The sequence below is a fragment of the Rhinopithecus roxellana genome, chromosome 17 (genome assembly GCF_007565055.1).
Source record: "Rhinopithecus roxellana isolate Shanxi Qingling chromosome 17, ASM756505v1, whole genome shotgun sequence".
Taxonomy (NCBI): Eukaryota; Metazoa; Chordata; class Mammalia; order Primates; family Cercopithecidae; genus Rhinopithecus; species Rhinopithecus roxellana.
This window is the reverse complement of record NC_044565.1, coordinates 61,076,766-61,092,401: the sequence shown is the minus strand read 5'-3', so window position 1 is coordinate 61,092,401 and position 15,636 is coordinate 61,076,766. Positions and strand designations below refer to the sequence as shown.

Genomic DNA, 15,636 nt, shown 5'->3' with positions numbered 1-15,636 from the left:
CGCCAGGCGTGCCCCTCTGGACCCAAAAAGGCAGAAGGGGTCGCGCGGGACTGAAGAGGAGGGGACGCAGGTTGGGAGAGGCCGGGTCCAAGCGAGTGCAGCTGCCAAAGTCTGCTGCCCGGGTCAGCAAAAACTTTGTCTTTCATTGCGCAGGCGCATGGCAGGGTTGGGGGGCAGGGGAGTGAGGGGAGGAATCCTGAGGCAAGGGGCGGGGGTGGGGGTGGTGGAGGAGGGAGGGTGGTGGATTAAAATAAGTAGGCGGCTCGGTGCTAAGGGATGAGTGAGTCGGAGCTCGGCCTCTCCCCGGCACGTTCTCAGCTGCTCCTGGTTCAGACCCAGCGAGGGAGCTGCGAGCGAGGCTCACCATCCCGGGCGGGCAGGACCCGGGGCTGCTGAGCGCTCGCTCCCGCGTGTCCGGCGCTTAGAGTCCCCGCGGCAGGAGAGGAGTCGGGACTCTAGAGCTCCAGGGGGGCCTGTAGGCTCCAGCGCCTCCGGCTTCCCCAGTCCCCTTCAGCTAAAACCCCAGAGACGTGCTCAGCCCCGGGATCTCTGCGGAACAAGGTAATTGCAGTCCTGGGCGCCCGGGCTCAGCAAGGCGAATGCGGGCAGGACTCCCAGGTTCCTTGTCACTGCGCGGCGGGTGTCTCCTCTCTCTCAATGCCCCCAAGGAAGCTCTTGACAGACGAATGCTGCAGGACTTTTGTGAAAGTGAGAGCAGGGTGGTTGGGGGTGCTGGCTCAGGACTTCCCGCGCGGGGTCCTCGGTCTCTGACCGCCGGGGATTGAGGGGGCGGGCCTCAGCTACTGCCGCCAGCCCGCCCGGCTCTGCGGAATCCCGGGCGAGGTGCCCACGGACTTTGAAAGTCAATATGCGGGCCCCCTTTAAGAAACCAGAGCAACTTCAGCGGGCACAAACTTTCCCGAGACGCGCTCCTATCTCTGGCTGACGCCTCGGCTGACGAAGAAGGAAGGGAGAGGGAGTGAATGACCACAGCCGCAGCAGACCGCGCCAGGGACAGGTGCATGCCCCAGCCCGGTAGCGCTTTCGTTCAAGTTTGTCTTTTGAGGAGTTGCGCTCTGGTATGAGGCCGACTAGAACCGAGAGCGCAGGGCCGCGAGTCTGAACCCCGCCTGGCACTTGCGCTCTGACTTAGGGATATTCTCCATAGGATGATTGCTCTGTGTCGTCAAGGCCTGGAGCGGAACCCTTGATTGTCCTGGTGCAGGGAGGCAATGCTGTGGGGCGCAAGGACTGCTTTCCACTTCGAGACTCAAACACAGCACTAGTGGAAACTCTGTGGAGTCGCAGTGTCTCCGGGCTGGGGATTGGAAAAGTTCTGTTACTCCCCTGACTGTCCGCTAATCCAGCCGTCAGGAGAGAAAGAAGGGGAAAGGGGTGAGGGCCTGCCTGCTGAACTAATTTCTCCTCCGAAATGTCTCGGATAAGAATGAAAAACCACGTTTAGTCCTTTTTCAGCAGCTCAGGCGGTAGCGGGTTGGGCTCTCAGTGTGTAAAGTAGCCGCGAGAGTTTCTTTGTTGCCACAATTTGGTTAATTTCACCCAGGCTAAGAGCTGCGCATTGGCTCTGGGGAACAAAACCACGTGCAAGGCTAGGGTGTCCCAGGTTCACAGCCCCCTAGGGAAGAGAAGGGCTGGAGGGGACTAGCAGCGACCGGCGGCGGGTAGATGTTCCATCCCAGGCTCCTCGAGGTAACTGCTGTTTTATTAAGATTGGGGAATGGATCGCCGAGGACGCAGAGGACATTTAAGTGCAGCCGGATGGCCGCCTTACCGATGGGTTCCTTAGATCTCGTTTGTTGGGAGAATGCTACAGAAGTATCCGGTGCGGTCAGTCCTCTTCACAGGGGTCCGGACGCCTGTCACCACTCATTGGAGATTCGATGTCAAGGCTGATTTTCTTGGGTTTCTTCTGGGCTCCCCCAGGCGCAAGCTCGTGGAGTTCGCTCCCGTCCTCATTAATGCAAGCAGTTAACTTGCTCACGCTCAATTAGCCCCAAATAAACCACTTTAATAGACTCTGCACACTTCATTAATGCCCGGCATAGGACTGGCGGCAGACCTGGGATTGGCGCTCCACCGCGCGAGGAACGCGAGTGCCCGCACTGCGCAGGGACCCGGGATCCCGAGCGCGAATTGCGTCTGCTGTGCGTGGTCGGGTCCCCTTATTCTTTCCCCCAGGTCCCGAGGCCCAAGCTGTTTGAGGAATGGATGCTTAGCCCGGGGAAGGGTTTTCCATCCTGTGTTTAAAGATCGAAAGTATTTGCCCTGGGGTTCCGGAGCCCGAGGGGTCGAGGGCTCGCTCATCCTTTCTGGCTGGAGGGGCTAGGGTGAGACTGTTTTTCTCTTAGCTGACCTCCTGAAACCGGATCGTGCTTTCGGCCCATTCTTGATACTAGTGTAAAGAGCCACGTTTCGAACGAATTTCGTCCAGGGGAAAGTACTTGGCGGGAGCCTGGGGAGCCCTGGCTTCCGAATGCTTCAGAAAACAAGGAACGGGCTGGGCCGCGGAAGAAAATAAATTTAGCGTTGGGGAAAACAAGATCGGGCAGACAGCCCGGAAAGGTTGGCTCCCAGGAACCATTATAGCTGCAAGCATTCCCCCTTCCCGGCACCCCCTACGGAGCCCAAGACGGCTCCGGTCTTGGCTCCCAGGAAGAAGGCGAGGAAAGGCCTAGCGAGGTTGGTGGTTTCTCCCACCCAGGCACGGAGCGGGTTCGGACTAGTGTGCAGCCCAGAGTCCCACAGCCACGGCCGCTGGCTTGGCCTTGGATAAGCCAAGCACCCAGAGGAGCAGGAGGAGGCCTTCGCGGCACCCATTGGGCTCTGGTACCCGGAGATGAGGATCTGATTTCCAGCGCCTGGAAGGGAAGAAGAAGTGACAGCAATTCAAAGAGCCCCCATCTCCCCTAAGTCCAGACTGACCTTTGAAGTTAGCGACGCTTCTCCTCCTTCCTCTTCCCCTTCCCCAACCCAAATGGGTCCCAGCTTCCTCTCTGGCCCAATTTGAATTTTATTTCTCCTTGTGTCCGAGCTCTGGGATAGTCTCAGTTTGTCCCGGGCACGACCCGAACTTGGCTTGGCGCAGTAGAGATGACCGTTGCTGAAGCCACGGCGTTGCCGGCGGGACCAGTGCTCTGCCTCAGAGGCCAGATCATGCAGATAATGTGCCTCCTCTCGCCCTGAGGCTAAATTCATTGCAGCGGTTTGTATCCCAGTGCTAATTTAAACTGCGCAGGCAAATCGCTGCCAGCTCATGGTGTTTTTACACCCCATTTCCAGGAAGGCCTCTTTCCTTAGGTCCCACCACACAGCCAGTGGCCCCCTTGCCAGCTTCCAGGAGAAAAGGTTTTCCTGGGTCAACATTGTCCTCATACCTCCTGGGAAAAGGCACTGCACATCCCTGGACAGAGCCAGGCTTTGAAAGCCTGGCTGCAGCGAAAGGTAGAGGAGACTATGCCTGGGCCTTGCCCTGGGCTGAGGGTCAGCTCAACCTGGGGAGGAGGCACACCAAACTAGGGAGCAGAGCAGAGGCCAGTGCATCCCAGGGAAGGGAGATTACTCCATGTTAGAGGAAATGACCTAGGAAGAGGAGAGTAACGAAGGGTAAAGGAAGAAGTCAACAGCAGGGGATTGAGGCTGGGCAAGAGAGAAGGGAGTCCCAAGGACCCTGCTGTGACAATGACTTCTTAAGTAGCCCCAAGCTAAGAGCCAGAAGTTCAGTGCTTGGGCTTCCCAAGGCTCCCTGACAGTTTAGACTTTGCTCACCCTGTTCTTTCCTCCACTGGACACATCTGAGTTAGGAGTGTCTGGGAGGTAGAGATGAAAAGCATTTTTGCAGAGCTCAGATGTCTCCATGGAGGCTGAAGACCATGGCCAAGAAGGTCTGGAGATGCCAGCCTCTGGTGACTTCAGTGTGGCTTTCCTCTGGCCTTGCTCAAGCTCTCCGACCTTGCAGTTGGAGGTACATAGACCACAAGAATGGAGGCCTGGCCTCAGTGTTCTTGCCTATAGGCATACCCACCTGCCCAGGGCTCACTACACACAAGAATATGCGGACAACCCAAAGACCCAACTCCCTTTCTCTTTGGGGGAGTGAGGGCACTAATGCCCCCTTGTTTGTTACTGCAATTGTTTGACAGAGTAAATGAATGTGGATATTAGCACCCTCCTTGAAAGCAAAGTGGTCCCCAAGGGCTAAGGCAAGGCAGAGAGTCAGTCCACAAGCAGCTTCAGAGAGTGAAGCCAACAGATTTCACTTATATTAAGGCAGGGAAGCAGATTTAAGGTCAAAGTTGAGGGTTTTGAGGAGAAAGATGACAGGGCTTCTGGAAGCCAAATCGAAGGTCAGCCAGAAGACCTTAACGAACGGGAGCTAGGACGTGCATGCATTTGTGTGTCTGTGTATGTGTGTTGTCTGTGAGGCTCTTCATGGATGCTATGTGATCGTGTGTGTGATGCAGGGGTTACCGAATTTTTTTTTAAAGTCAGTGTTGTGCTATAAAACACTGGTTGTCCCAGTCTTTGCACCTTGTCAGTTCTGCCTCAGAATGTGTGAATCCACATGTGCATTTCTGTGTTTATCTGCAAATGAATGTGTAAGTGTGTTCCCCAGCTCCTGTTATCTTTGCAGGAGATTGTGATTCTACGTTGACCCAAGCTTACCTGGCTGTCAGTTTCTACAGGACAGGCAGTTTCCCTGTGCTTGTTTTTTTCTCAGTGTCTTGTATACAGTAGACCCTTCCCTCTCTCAAGCTGTGTGACTCTGCCAGAGGCCATTTGGAGGGAGCCTTCAGACCAAAGAGGGTTCTGAAAAGAGGGCTCCCCTGCATCTTACATTCCCACCTTCTTTGTGAGGGCAGTGGGTTTTGGGAGTGGGGTCTTAGACTCTTAGCTCCTGCGCTGGGTGTGAGGAGAGGGTGTGGCTGGGCTGAAATTCAGGAGTAAGGCGACCCACGCTGAACTTCTTTATTCCTCTCCACACCCCTGCTTTCTTTTCTTTGCAGATCCGGATTGGGAAGCCACTGCCACTGCCGAAATGGGCAGCAAAACCTTACCGGCGCCGGTGCCCATCCACCCTTCCCTGCAGCTCACCAACTACTCCTTCCTTCAGGCAGTGAACGGCCTGCCCACAGTGCCTTCGGACCATCTGCCCAACCTGTATGGTTTCAGCGCGTTGCACGCTGTGCACCTGCACCAGTGGACGCTGGGCTACCCGGCCATGCACTTGCCACGCTCTTCTTTCTCCAAAGTGCCGGGCACGGTGTCCAGCTTGGTGGACGCGCGCTTCCAGCTGCCCGCCTTTCCCTGGTTCCCTCATGTCATTCAACCCAAGCCGGAGATCACCGCTGGAGGCAGCGTTCCAGCGCTCAAGACCAAGCCGCGCTTTGATTTCGCCAACCTGGCCTTGGCCGCAACGCAAGAAGATCCGGCCAAGCTTGGCCGCGGGGAGGGCCCAGGCTCCCCTGGGGGTGGGCTGGGTGCCCTCCTAGATGTGACCAAGCTGTCTCCAGAAAAGAAGCCCACAAGGGGACGTCTGCCTTCCAAGACCAAGAAGGAGTTCGTCTGCAAGTTCTGTGGCCGCCACTTCACCAAGTCCTACAACCTACTTATCCATGAGCGGACGCACACCGACGAGCGGCCCTACACCTGTGACATCTGCCACAAAGCCTTCCGGAGGCAAGACCACCTACGGGACCACAGGTGCGGCACTGCGCGTGGCCCAAGAGAGAGCTCTCTGCCTCTGGCCTCACCATCTTCCTCCCTAATGAGGTTCTTGAGACCCCCTACTGGCTCCAAGCCTCTAGAGCTTCAGGGAATTCTTTAAAATCAAGAAAGAAAGCCTAGGAGACCCAGGGTTAGGTTTTGGAGCATGGGTTCAGGAAATGTAGGAATAAACAGGACCTAAGATTAAGTGAGGTCTCCGTGAGCTCCAGACAAGCACACAGCATCCTCCGCCCCACTTCCTCCATTTTCAGGGGTGTCCAATAGAGGTTTCTGCCATGAAGGAAATGTGACATGTGACACATGTGACAGTTAAGTACTTGAAATGTAATAGTGCACCTGAGAAACTAATTTAGTTTTATTTAATTTTAAGTAATATTAATTTTAATAAGCACACATGCTAGTGGCTACCATCCTCGACAGTGCAGGTCGAGCAAATTGTCCGACCCCAGCTCCCTTTACTCATCTTCAGTGTTGACCTTGTAAGGAGGCCAAGTTTGCCCCTCCTGCCCACCAGGAAGGCACCTTAAACAGGTGGCTGAGCCTGTTTAAGGATCAGACTTTGCTAAAGCATCTCCTTTACCTCCCCACTCCATCCCCAATCAACATTTTGTCCCATCCACACTTGGTACTGACTATACACTTTTCCTTTGAGGGCAAGTGCCCCATAGCAGTGGGGTGGGGGGGGGGGGAGTTGGGCAACTGTTTATAACATTGCATCATTTTGCAAGGATGAACTCTCTGTTTCTGCCCTCAGATATATTCACTCCAAAGAGAAGCCCTTCAAGTGTCAAGAGTGCGGGAAAGGATTCTGCCAGTCCAGGACTCTCGCTGTCCACAAGACGCTACACTCACAGGTGAAGGAGCTCAAAACCTCCAAGATCAAATGCTAAATAGAGCCTCTGGGTCACAAGGACCCTGGGCCCAGTGGCCCTCTCCTCCAGAGGGACCAGAAGCCTGACTCTGGCGGGCAGCGGGAGAGGCGCTCGCTTGGGACCTTCCACCTCTCCAACATTGTCCCCTGGGTCCCTGGCGCACGCGGCACTTCAGAGCCCCGCCCGGGGCCGCGACCCCGACCGTCCCGGCTGCTCCCCTAGGACGCGGCTAAACTCTTGGCCAAAAGGCGGTACTCACGTGGCGGAAGGGAAACTGCATTAAGAAAAGAACGAAAGCTCCGCGGAGCCGCAGCGGCGCCTCTCCCAGAAGTATTACTTTTTCTATTGTTATTTTATACATTTTCTTTTTTATTTTTGTCTTTGACCATATAAGCTTGTAACTCTGACTGCAGAGAGTGAGGGGTGAGGGGAGAGGCAAAGAAGTCCTTAGCACTGGCAGCTCCCACCTCCTCCTCCAGCCCCTGCCTCCTCCCCCGGAGCCTGCAAAAGTGTAATCCCTGTATCTGCTTCAGCCTCCTGCCCCAGGGACCGCGGGGCAGGAGCGCCCCCTCCCAACTCTTGCGGCTCAGCCGGCGTCCGTGGGCTCCGGGACTCGGACAGCAGGGCGGGGACCTCAGGCCTGGGTCTGCAGGGGGCCTGGCCTCCGCTGCCGCGACACTGCGAGGGAGCAGCCAGCCAGGAGCCGGGCGTTATATTGCGATTGGCACTTTATGCTGACCATCGGTAACGGACATTTATCACTGGAGTTTTTTTTTTTTTTTAACTAATAAATAAACGGTTATTTTACAGGCATTGCAGGATAGGTAATTTCCCTCCTAAACGCAGGAAACCGGGTGGATCCTCTCTTTGAGAGGACCACATTTCTCTGCTGGAGGCCAGCGTGTCCCCCTCCTACCACCCCGTCGTATTAGGATGACAGGGCTGAGATGGGTGGAGAAACGTTCTCTCTCCCGGGTAGGTCTGCCTCTGCCCCACCATGTATTGATTTTCTTACTTTTCTGCTCCGCCTCGGGGGTAGGGTCTCAGCCTTCCCACTCCTCACCTCTAAAGGGCTGTGAGTTTACAAAGAACCTAATCCTGAGGGCAGAACACCGCCCGTGAGAAATCCCAGAGTCTCTGGGTGCTGAGACAGCGTCTCTGAGTGCTGAGATCGCCTAGGGTGCAAGAAGAGAAGAGAATGTGGTTCCCCACCCTAACCAAAGGCCTCCCTCCTGGCCTCTGGCTTGGGGGTGGGAAAGACCCGCCCTCACAGAGCCTCAGAGCTGTGCTGTTTCCCGTTCCCGGGGTCTCAACACTCGGGTGCAAATACACAATGACCGCTGCCTCCCAGGAACCCCAAACCAACATCACTCCCTCCCTTAGGATCCCTCAGACACCATTCTCTGCTTGGGACTTGTCCTCTCCTAAGATCGTGGCTCTACAACCGCGAAGATTCCCTACAATTTTAAAGCCTTGTCAGGAATGGTGGGGGCGGGCGCCCTGGGAGGCCCGGGACGCTTAGGAGGAGAAATTCGAGTCCGCCCTCCATAAGCTGAACCTTCCCTGGGGTGTCTAATTTTCCCACAATTAGAAGCCAGGCCTCCAGGGCTCTCCTCCTTGGGGCGAGGCGGAGCTCCCCCAGCTCCGGCGCCCTGACCGCCGGACTGCGCAGGCGGTGGCGCCCGCGGCCTTTCCCAAGCGCAGGATGGCCTCTCCAGCTTCAGCTCCCGGAGCGCAGCGGCGGCGGATGACAACTGGACTATAAGCTTCCCTGCTGCAGGGACCAAAAATCCCAGCCTCAAACCGGGCCCTGCTGGCTGAGAAAGCGGCAGGGGATGAAGGAGTTAAAACGCTCTCGGCTTTCACCGCCCCATCCCCACCTCCTCCGGGAACGCTCCTGGGTCCTGTGCGGCCTAGAACTTCGAGGCCCGGGAACCCAACTGGGCACTGAGTGAGTCTGACCCTGCCGGCGCGGACCAGTTCTGGCCTCCACGCTCAGAGCCGCGCTGCCCCCTGCTGGCCAGCCCTGGAGGGGCGGCCCAGGACTCGGCACCTCAAGGGGTCTTGCCGGCAACCTCGCGAAACCGCCAAGCACCTATGTGTTTGGTCCCAAAACCTTGACTGGCCCCAGGAGCCACTGCGGATGAGGGGCAGATCGCTGCTGAGTCTGGTCTGGTCTGAAGGATCTTCATTAGTTGGGCACTATCCCAGTCCTTCTTCCATGCAGTTCACAAGGTCGCGCGCGGCCCAGGATTATGCCCCCATTCCTGAGAACTGGGGCCTCTAAGTGCGTGGAAGTGGGGTTAGCCAGTAGGTTTGGGGTGGTGGGTAGACGGTCTGGGCCCAAGAGGCGCACGCAGGTTGTGGTGTGGTTCGTGCCTGACCATAGCTTGTACTAGGGTCAACTGCAGAAGCCTCGTTGGTTCCTCTATGAAGCCCCACGAGGCTGTGGGCCATGGTTGCTCCAAAACAACCAGAGTTCATGGGTGTGTGTGTGTGTGCGCGCGCGCACACACACACACACACACACACACACCGGCGCCCTTCCTAGTCCTTTGGCTCTTTCTGGGATGCTATCCTTGGGGTTGTCTATGGCTGCTCTTCCCTAGCCCCTGACATCCCTCCACCTCCCAGAACACATCATTCCACCTCCCTGAACACTAAGCCTCTGCAGTTTCCGGGGCCTCAGGACGTTATAAATACGGTGAAATGGGGAGGTTTGCCAGCCATGTTAATCCTTTTTGGGTCACTCCACCTCCAGCACTGTGAAACCCCTCCCAGTCCAAGTCCTGCAACTGAATGTCTGTATCAAGTGTGCATCCCCAGAATAACAGATTTCCAGTGCAGAATTTTAAATTGGAGGTGGGAAATGGAGGATGGGACAGGGTGATGCGCAGCAACTCCCTGGCCCTCTCAGAATGCCTCTATTTGCTCTACTGATGTTTGCTGTTATCCTGGTGGACTCAGATATCACGTCTCACTGCAGCTTGCTCTAGTGATTCAGAGACTGTGCAGAAATAGCAACTACAGGTGGAAAGGCCAGCTGGGCCTGTGGGCCATCTGACCCCATCCAGGCTACAATTCCCAAGTGATGTGGTTGATTGATGTAGTTGGAAACTAGTGCCCCAGTTTCCTGCTCATACTCAGTGTGGCTTGCACAAAAAATGCAATTGAGAGGGTCAAAAATGCGGGTGAGTATTCTTGCCTGCCCCAAATTTTCCCCCAGTACATCTCTAGAAAGTCCCAGCTCTCGTCTCCTCTCTGGACCCCCATCACAATAAGATTCGTTGGTCCCAGTGACTGTCTCTGGCGCTCAGCGTTGCTGGGGCTGTTTTTCAGGAGAAAAAGAGGCCGATGGTGCTGGCCAGGTGGAGTTCAGCTGGGGCCCTTATCAAAGCTGCCAGGCCTGTAGTTTTTGTGTACGGATAGGGAAGCTATCTGGCCTAGGACAGCCTCTTGGGCAGGGAGGGCGGAAGGTGCCAGAGACCCTGGGCACAGCCCAGAACTGCCAGATGCTGTCTCTGGGAAGATATCAGGTGCGTCCTGGGACAAGAACAGCTTGCAGGAGCTTCTTCCTAGGAGATAGTGTTTCAGGTTCTACTTTCTCTTTCCAGAGTGTAGTCAGGGGTTAGGGACCCACTAAAAAATGTTTTCCCACGTACTTCCTTGCCGCGGAACTCACTGCTCACATTGTGGGGAGGGAAGCAATGGGATGCTCTGGGATTCCCTGACGTCACCTCAGCTCCAAGAACCTGAGGACCTGATGTCCTAAGTCCCCTAGAATCTTGGTGTCCCCACAGCCGGCTCAAAAGAGTCCCGTCACACCTCTCAGAGCGCTAAGCCTCTGTGCCGTCATGGTCTCCTCCTGCAGACACAGTGACGTCACATAGGCTTCGGGCTGGAGCATAAGGCTTGGATGAGGTCCACAGAGGCATTCCATTACGCAACTTCATGACGTCACAGATGGGCCCCGCCTCGGGCTAATATATCCACACTTCTCGGCCCCGCCCCGCCCCGTGAATCAGCCCTTAGAGGCGCCACGAATCGGTTCGTCCCCACCGACAGGATCCGCAGACCCGAAGGGTTGGCAGCTGTCCTGAGTGAAGGGCGGTGCCCTGCAGCGTCCTCTTCCTGAATCTGTGGTTTAGAGTGGTCTCCCTGCCCGCAGGGTTTCATGTCAGCATTTGCCAAGGCGTACTCGTCCCACCCACTTCTGCGCCCACTGTGGCCTCGCCCTCCTCGCCCACTGCGCAAGCGCCAAGCGCAGGCGCAAAAGGAACTCGCAGGCCAGTGCTGCTGGTGCTGGAGTCCGGAAGCTGGTGGCGGTGCGTGGAAATCTTTGCGGAGTTCTGTGTTTTGCTTTTGGGGATCACAAACTCAGGGGCACACTGGCCCGGCGGGCGCATCCAACCGTTGGCGTATGTGTGGGCAGAAAATGCAGACGAGGAAGTGGGTGGCGCTGGGCTAATGCAGGCTGGAGCCCTTGACTTGGAGTGCTCAGTCCAGCGCCGAAGTCCTACGGAGGCTCCTGGGATTTGAGCGGGAGGGGGTGGCGCGGCGGGCGCTATCCTAGGCCAGAAAGTCCGCTGCGGTCCCAGCCCTTTTGGGCAGGCTCTCTGAGGTCGAGGTCTCAGACGGTCTTCAGCCCGGTCTCCCACTGCACCAGTTCATCCCGATTTTCTGGGCCGTCTCTAGAGCCCAGTTGGTAGTTGGGCCCAGTTGGCATATGTTTCAGATGAAAAATTCTCTACGGACTTGCGATGGTAGGTTGGGGTCAAATCTCATGTCAGTGGCAGAGGAAGAATTCGAAGCTGTGCTTTCATTGAGGGAAAGGGCCAGAAGACCCAGCTCTAGCTTTTTCTGACAAGCACAAGTTTTGGGGAAGTCCCTGTGCTTCACTGAGCCTCAGTTTTCTTCCTATAATAGGGGTAGGGCTTTTCCTACCTACCTCATTCACTTTATGTAGAGGTAAAAGTCATACACATTTTGCCAATAATGTATTCACTGCTTGAACGAAGAACTGTGCCCTAATGTGTTGTAGCACAACTTTGGCATGTGTGAAGGCCTTGTCAATGAGATGATGATGATGCTTAGAAATACTTCTCAGCATTTTACGTAGCCTGCCTCCCAACCTGCTTTATTTCCAGGAGAGACCACCCCCATCTTTATTATAACAGAGGGATCCTGAAATGAAATGAGAGAGGGAGAATATCACTGAACTGGTGGCCTTCTTGAAAACTCCGGGAAAAAGCCTTTTTCAATGACATAGGGACCAATAGATTAATCAGTTCACAAATCGTTACGTTTGGTTGGGAAGATGTGTCATAGCCCTATGTCAGAGCCCTACTCACCACGTGTTTGTGGATCCCAGGGAGTTAAGAAACAACCTGTGGCGACTGAGGTGTGGAGCTGGGGAAGGAGCCTGTTTATGAATGTGGCAAGTGTGATGCATAGATAAGGACGTGCTTAAACACAGGCTTGCAGATTGGAAGACCCGTTGTGGATTTGTGCTTTCTTATGATTGATTGATTGAAACAAGGTCTCCCTCAGTTGCCTAGGCTGGATTGCAGTGGTGCGATCAGGACTCATTGCATCCTCAACCTCCCCGGCTCAAGCAGTCCTCCCACCCCAGCCTCCTGAGTAGCAAGGCTACAGGCGTGCGCCACCACGTCTGGTAATTTTTTCTACTTTTTTGTGTAGAGACGAGCTCTTGCTATGTTGCTTAGACTGGTCTTGAACTCCTGGGCTCAAGTGATCCTCCCACCTTGGCCTCCCAAAGTGCTGGGATTATGGGCATGAGGCACCATGCCTGACCCATTTGTTTTCTTTGACTTGTGTTAGAGCATCCTAGCCTCAAGAAAAAGTGGCCACACAATGTTCTTTATGTGGACTTCTGCAGGAATGTTCCTCTCACCCAGTCACTCCAGTCCTGGCAATTTGCTGCCATTTTTTTGGTCATTTTTCCTGGCTGAGGCTAGTTCCAGCCCCAGAGATTAGAATATGAAAGGATTAACCCCCCCCCCCCAAATGAGATGGAAGGATGAATGAGTTGAAAGTTTTTGTTTCCCTTTTCCAAACACTGAGCTGGCTCTCATCAGTGCAGCTGTCTCTGGGGATGTATAAAGCATAATTAATACATTTTAAATGTTTGGTTTGAACTTTTTTTGCTAGTGAGATAAGATAAGGAGTTTTTGTCATGACAAGGGAAGGGATGGATTTCTTTCTGTCGTTTGCAGGAGTGGGTACCATTTGGAGCCTTTAGGTTGACAGTTGCATGAGATGAGAAACTTTATAGGGGGCATGGAAGAAAGCCAGTGGAGATGGGGAAGGAATGGCTAGACTCTTTACCTTCCAGACAACCAGAGGGGAAAAATGAACTTCCAGAGAATTTGGGTTTGCCTTAAATATTGAAATTTGCTTGGGAGTTTGGTCCACTTCTTATTAACCTGGGTCCAGAACTGAATGTCTGTGCAGTCGGAGCTCAAAATTGCTTTGGCATCTTACAGTACACATAGCATTTCCCTGTTGGTATATGGTAGACCAAGAACCAAGCATGTGCGGTGCTAGAGCCATCAGGAGTAGTCTCTATGGCCTTATCATTGGAGAGATCATTGGACACTGAAATATTTGAGCAGGGACACTGTAAGATGGGTGGAAATACTGGAAGAGTTATTATTATCAGAGGGATATATGTATCCATAAGATCCATATTTTTAATTATAATGTTCGTATCTTCTATATTCTTTTCAAAGTCTTGATTTCTTTGCCTGTTAATTGCTAGCTGACACTTCAGTGTGTATTAAAAACCCCCGCCATGATGGTGGAACTGTCATTTTCTTATTGTAGTTCCATCAAAGATATATAAGCTATATATACATAAATTATATATATGTACACACATGTATGACTGTTTAAGCTATTTACATTTATTGTGATGTATATATTGCTGTTATATTCTACCATCTCACTTTATGTTTCTAGTTGTCCATCTGTTTTAATGGCCCTTTTCTGATGTCCTCTGATTAAAATCATAAGCTTTTGCTTAATTTCTTTAGTGGTTACTCTTGAATGTTTAATATGTTTACTTAGCTTAAAGTCTCAATCAGTAATATCACTTACCTTCTTAATAATATAATACATACGGCAACTTCAGTCACACCTGATGAAGATCCCAGTTTACATGTCCCCCAAAATTCATTAGGCTCTTTACCCTCACCACCCTTCTCACCACTCCTGGGCCTTGGCTGCTCACCTAAGGGGCATTGCTTCCTTTGAATTTTCAGTGGCTGCATGGAAGACCAGCTTATCCTTGAGTTCAACCTGACCATGCTTATGTTTGTCTCTCCATGACAGTCAGCAATACTCTTGGGGACTCAGTTTGGCAGTTGAAACAATGGCAGGGGCTGGGGCTTTACCTCTGTGGGAAAGGTATGAAACATTGCTAGGGCTTCTCAGCCGGAAAGCTGGGCAAGCTTTTGCCCCTAGCAAAGCATAAGTTTTATTTTAATTGTCATAAGTGTGTATTTAACTGGGCCAAGGAGGATTGGAAGTGCTGGGGAAAGCATTCAGTTGTAATACATTCCTTCAGCTTTACCTCCAAACGTTTTAATTTGGAAATTTCCAAGCATATAGAAAAATTCAAAGAATTTTATAGTGAGCATCCACAGAATTGATTTCTTTGAGTTTATCCTTCTTGGGGTTTTCTCAGATTCCTAATCTGTAGGTTTATGCCTTTTTTCATATTTGAAAATGTTTCAGCCAATTACCCACCACCTAGATTTCATAATTGATCTTTTACTATACTTGCTTTATCACACATTCATCCATCAATCTATCCTTCCAACATTTTTGAAAACAAAAATTTGCAAACATACAGAATAATGGAAAGAATAGTACAAAAGACACCCTCAGATTATCCTCATAGAGTCGATAATTGACAATGTTTTATTCTATTTGTTTCCCTCTCCATCTTTCTCTCTGAAACATTTGAAAGTCAGTTCCAGACTTCGTTATATTTCATCCCTAAATATTTGAGCACATATCTCTTAGAAATAAAGACGTTATCCTACATAACCACATTATTATAACACTAAAGAAAATTAACAATTTTATATCATTTCATGATCAAATGTTCCGTCTGTATTTGTTTCTTCAAAATTTCCAACCTCTTGTATTTTTAAAAATCAGAAACCAATAAAACTTCTTATATTGCATTAGTCTTTAGTGTCTTTTAATCTAGAACAGTCACCTGTTTTAAAAATGTTTTTTATTTTGAAATAATTACAGAGTTACAGAAGGTTACAGGGTGATTCCATACACACTTCACTCAGTTTCTCCCAGTGGTTAGTTACATCTTGCATAATGATAGTACAATATCATACCAGAAAATTGATATTGATACAATGAGTGTGTGTAGTGTTATGCTATTTTATCACGTGTAGATTCCTGTAACCACCACTATAATCAAGATATGGAACTATTTCACTAGTTAAAACATTTTAACAGTTTGAGGAAAGTGTGAAATCCTGACCTCCCTTTAAGCTCCTTTATCCTCCATGTTTATGACATATTGGCTTTAAATATTTCTTCTGTATACATTGAGATCCACATTACACAATGCTAAGTTTTTGCTTTGACCATCAAATGTAATTTAGAGAACTCAAGAGGAAAGATAAAGTTTATTGTATTTCACCATATTTTTGCTTTTTCCATTGTTATTTTTTTCTTCCTGATGTTCCAAGTTTCCTTCTTTTATTATTTCCTGTTTTGAGAACTTACCTTCTTTAGCCATTCTTTTAGGGTAGGTATGGTGGTGACAAGTCCTTTTAGTTTTTCCTTCATCTGAATATGTCTTTATTGCCCCTTCATTCTTGAAGGTTAATTTCACCAAGAATTCCGGGTTGACAGTTATTTTCTTTCAGCACTTGAAAAATGTTATTACTTCCTTCTGGCTTCCATGGTTGCTGGTCAGAAATCCACTGTCATATGAATTGTTTTTCTCCTATGCGTAAGGCGTCAT

At 51.7% G+C, this 15,636-nt stretch overlaps 1 protein-coding gene across 1 annotated transcript; it reads left to right on the top strand.

The window, feature by feature from the left end:
* The first annotated feature begins 247 nt into the window (after positions 1 to 247).
* On the top strand, positions 248 to 7,430 carry OSR1 (odd-skipped related transcription factor 1). Its single transcript, XM_010373193.2, is given in 5 exon segments — positions 248 to 561; positions 5,025 to 5,721; positions 6,500 to 6,611; positions 6,613 to 6,732; positions 6,735 to 7,430. Coding segments are annotated over 4 exon segments (1,002 nt in total). The 5' UTR covers positions 248 to 561; positions 5,025 to 5,056; the 3' UTR covers positions 6,840 to 7,430.
* Positions 7,431 to 15,636: the final 8,206 nt, after the last annotated feature.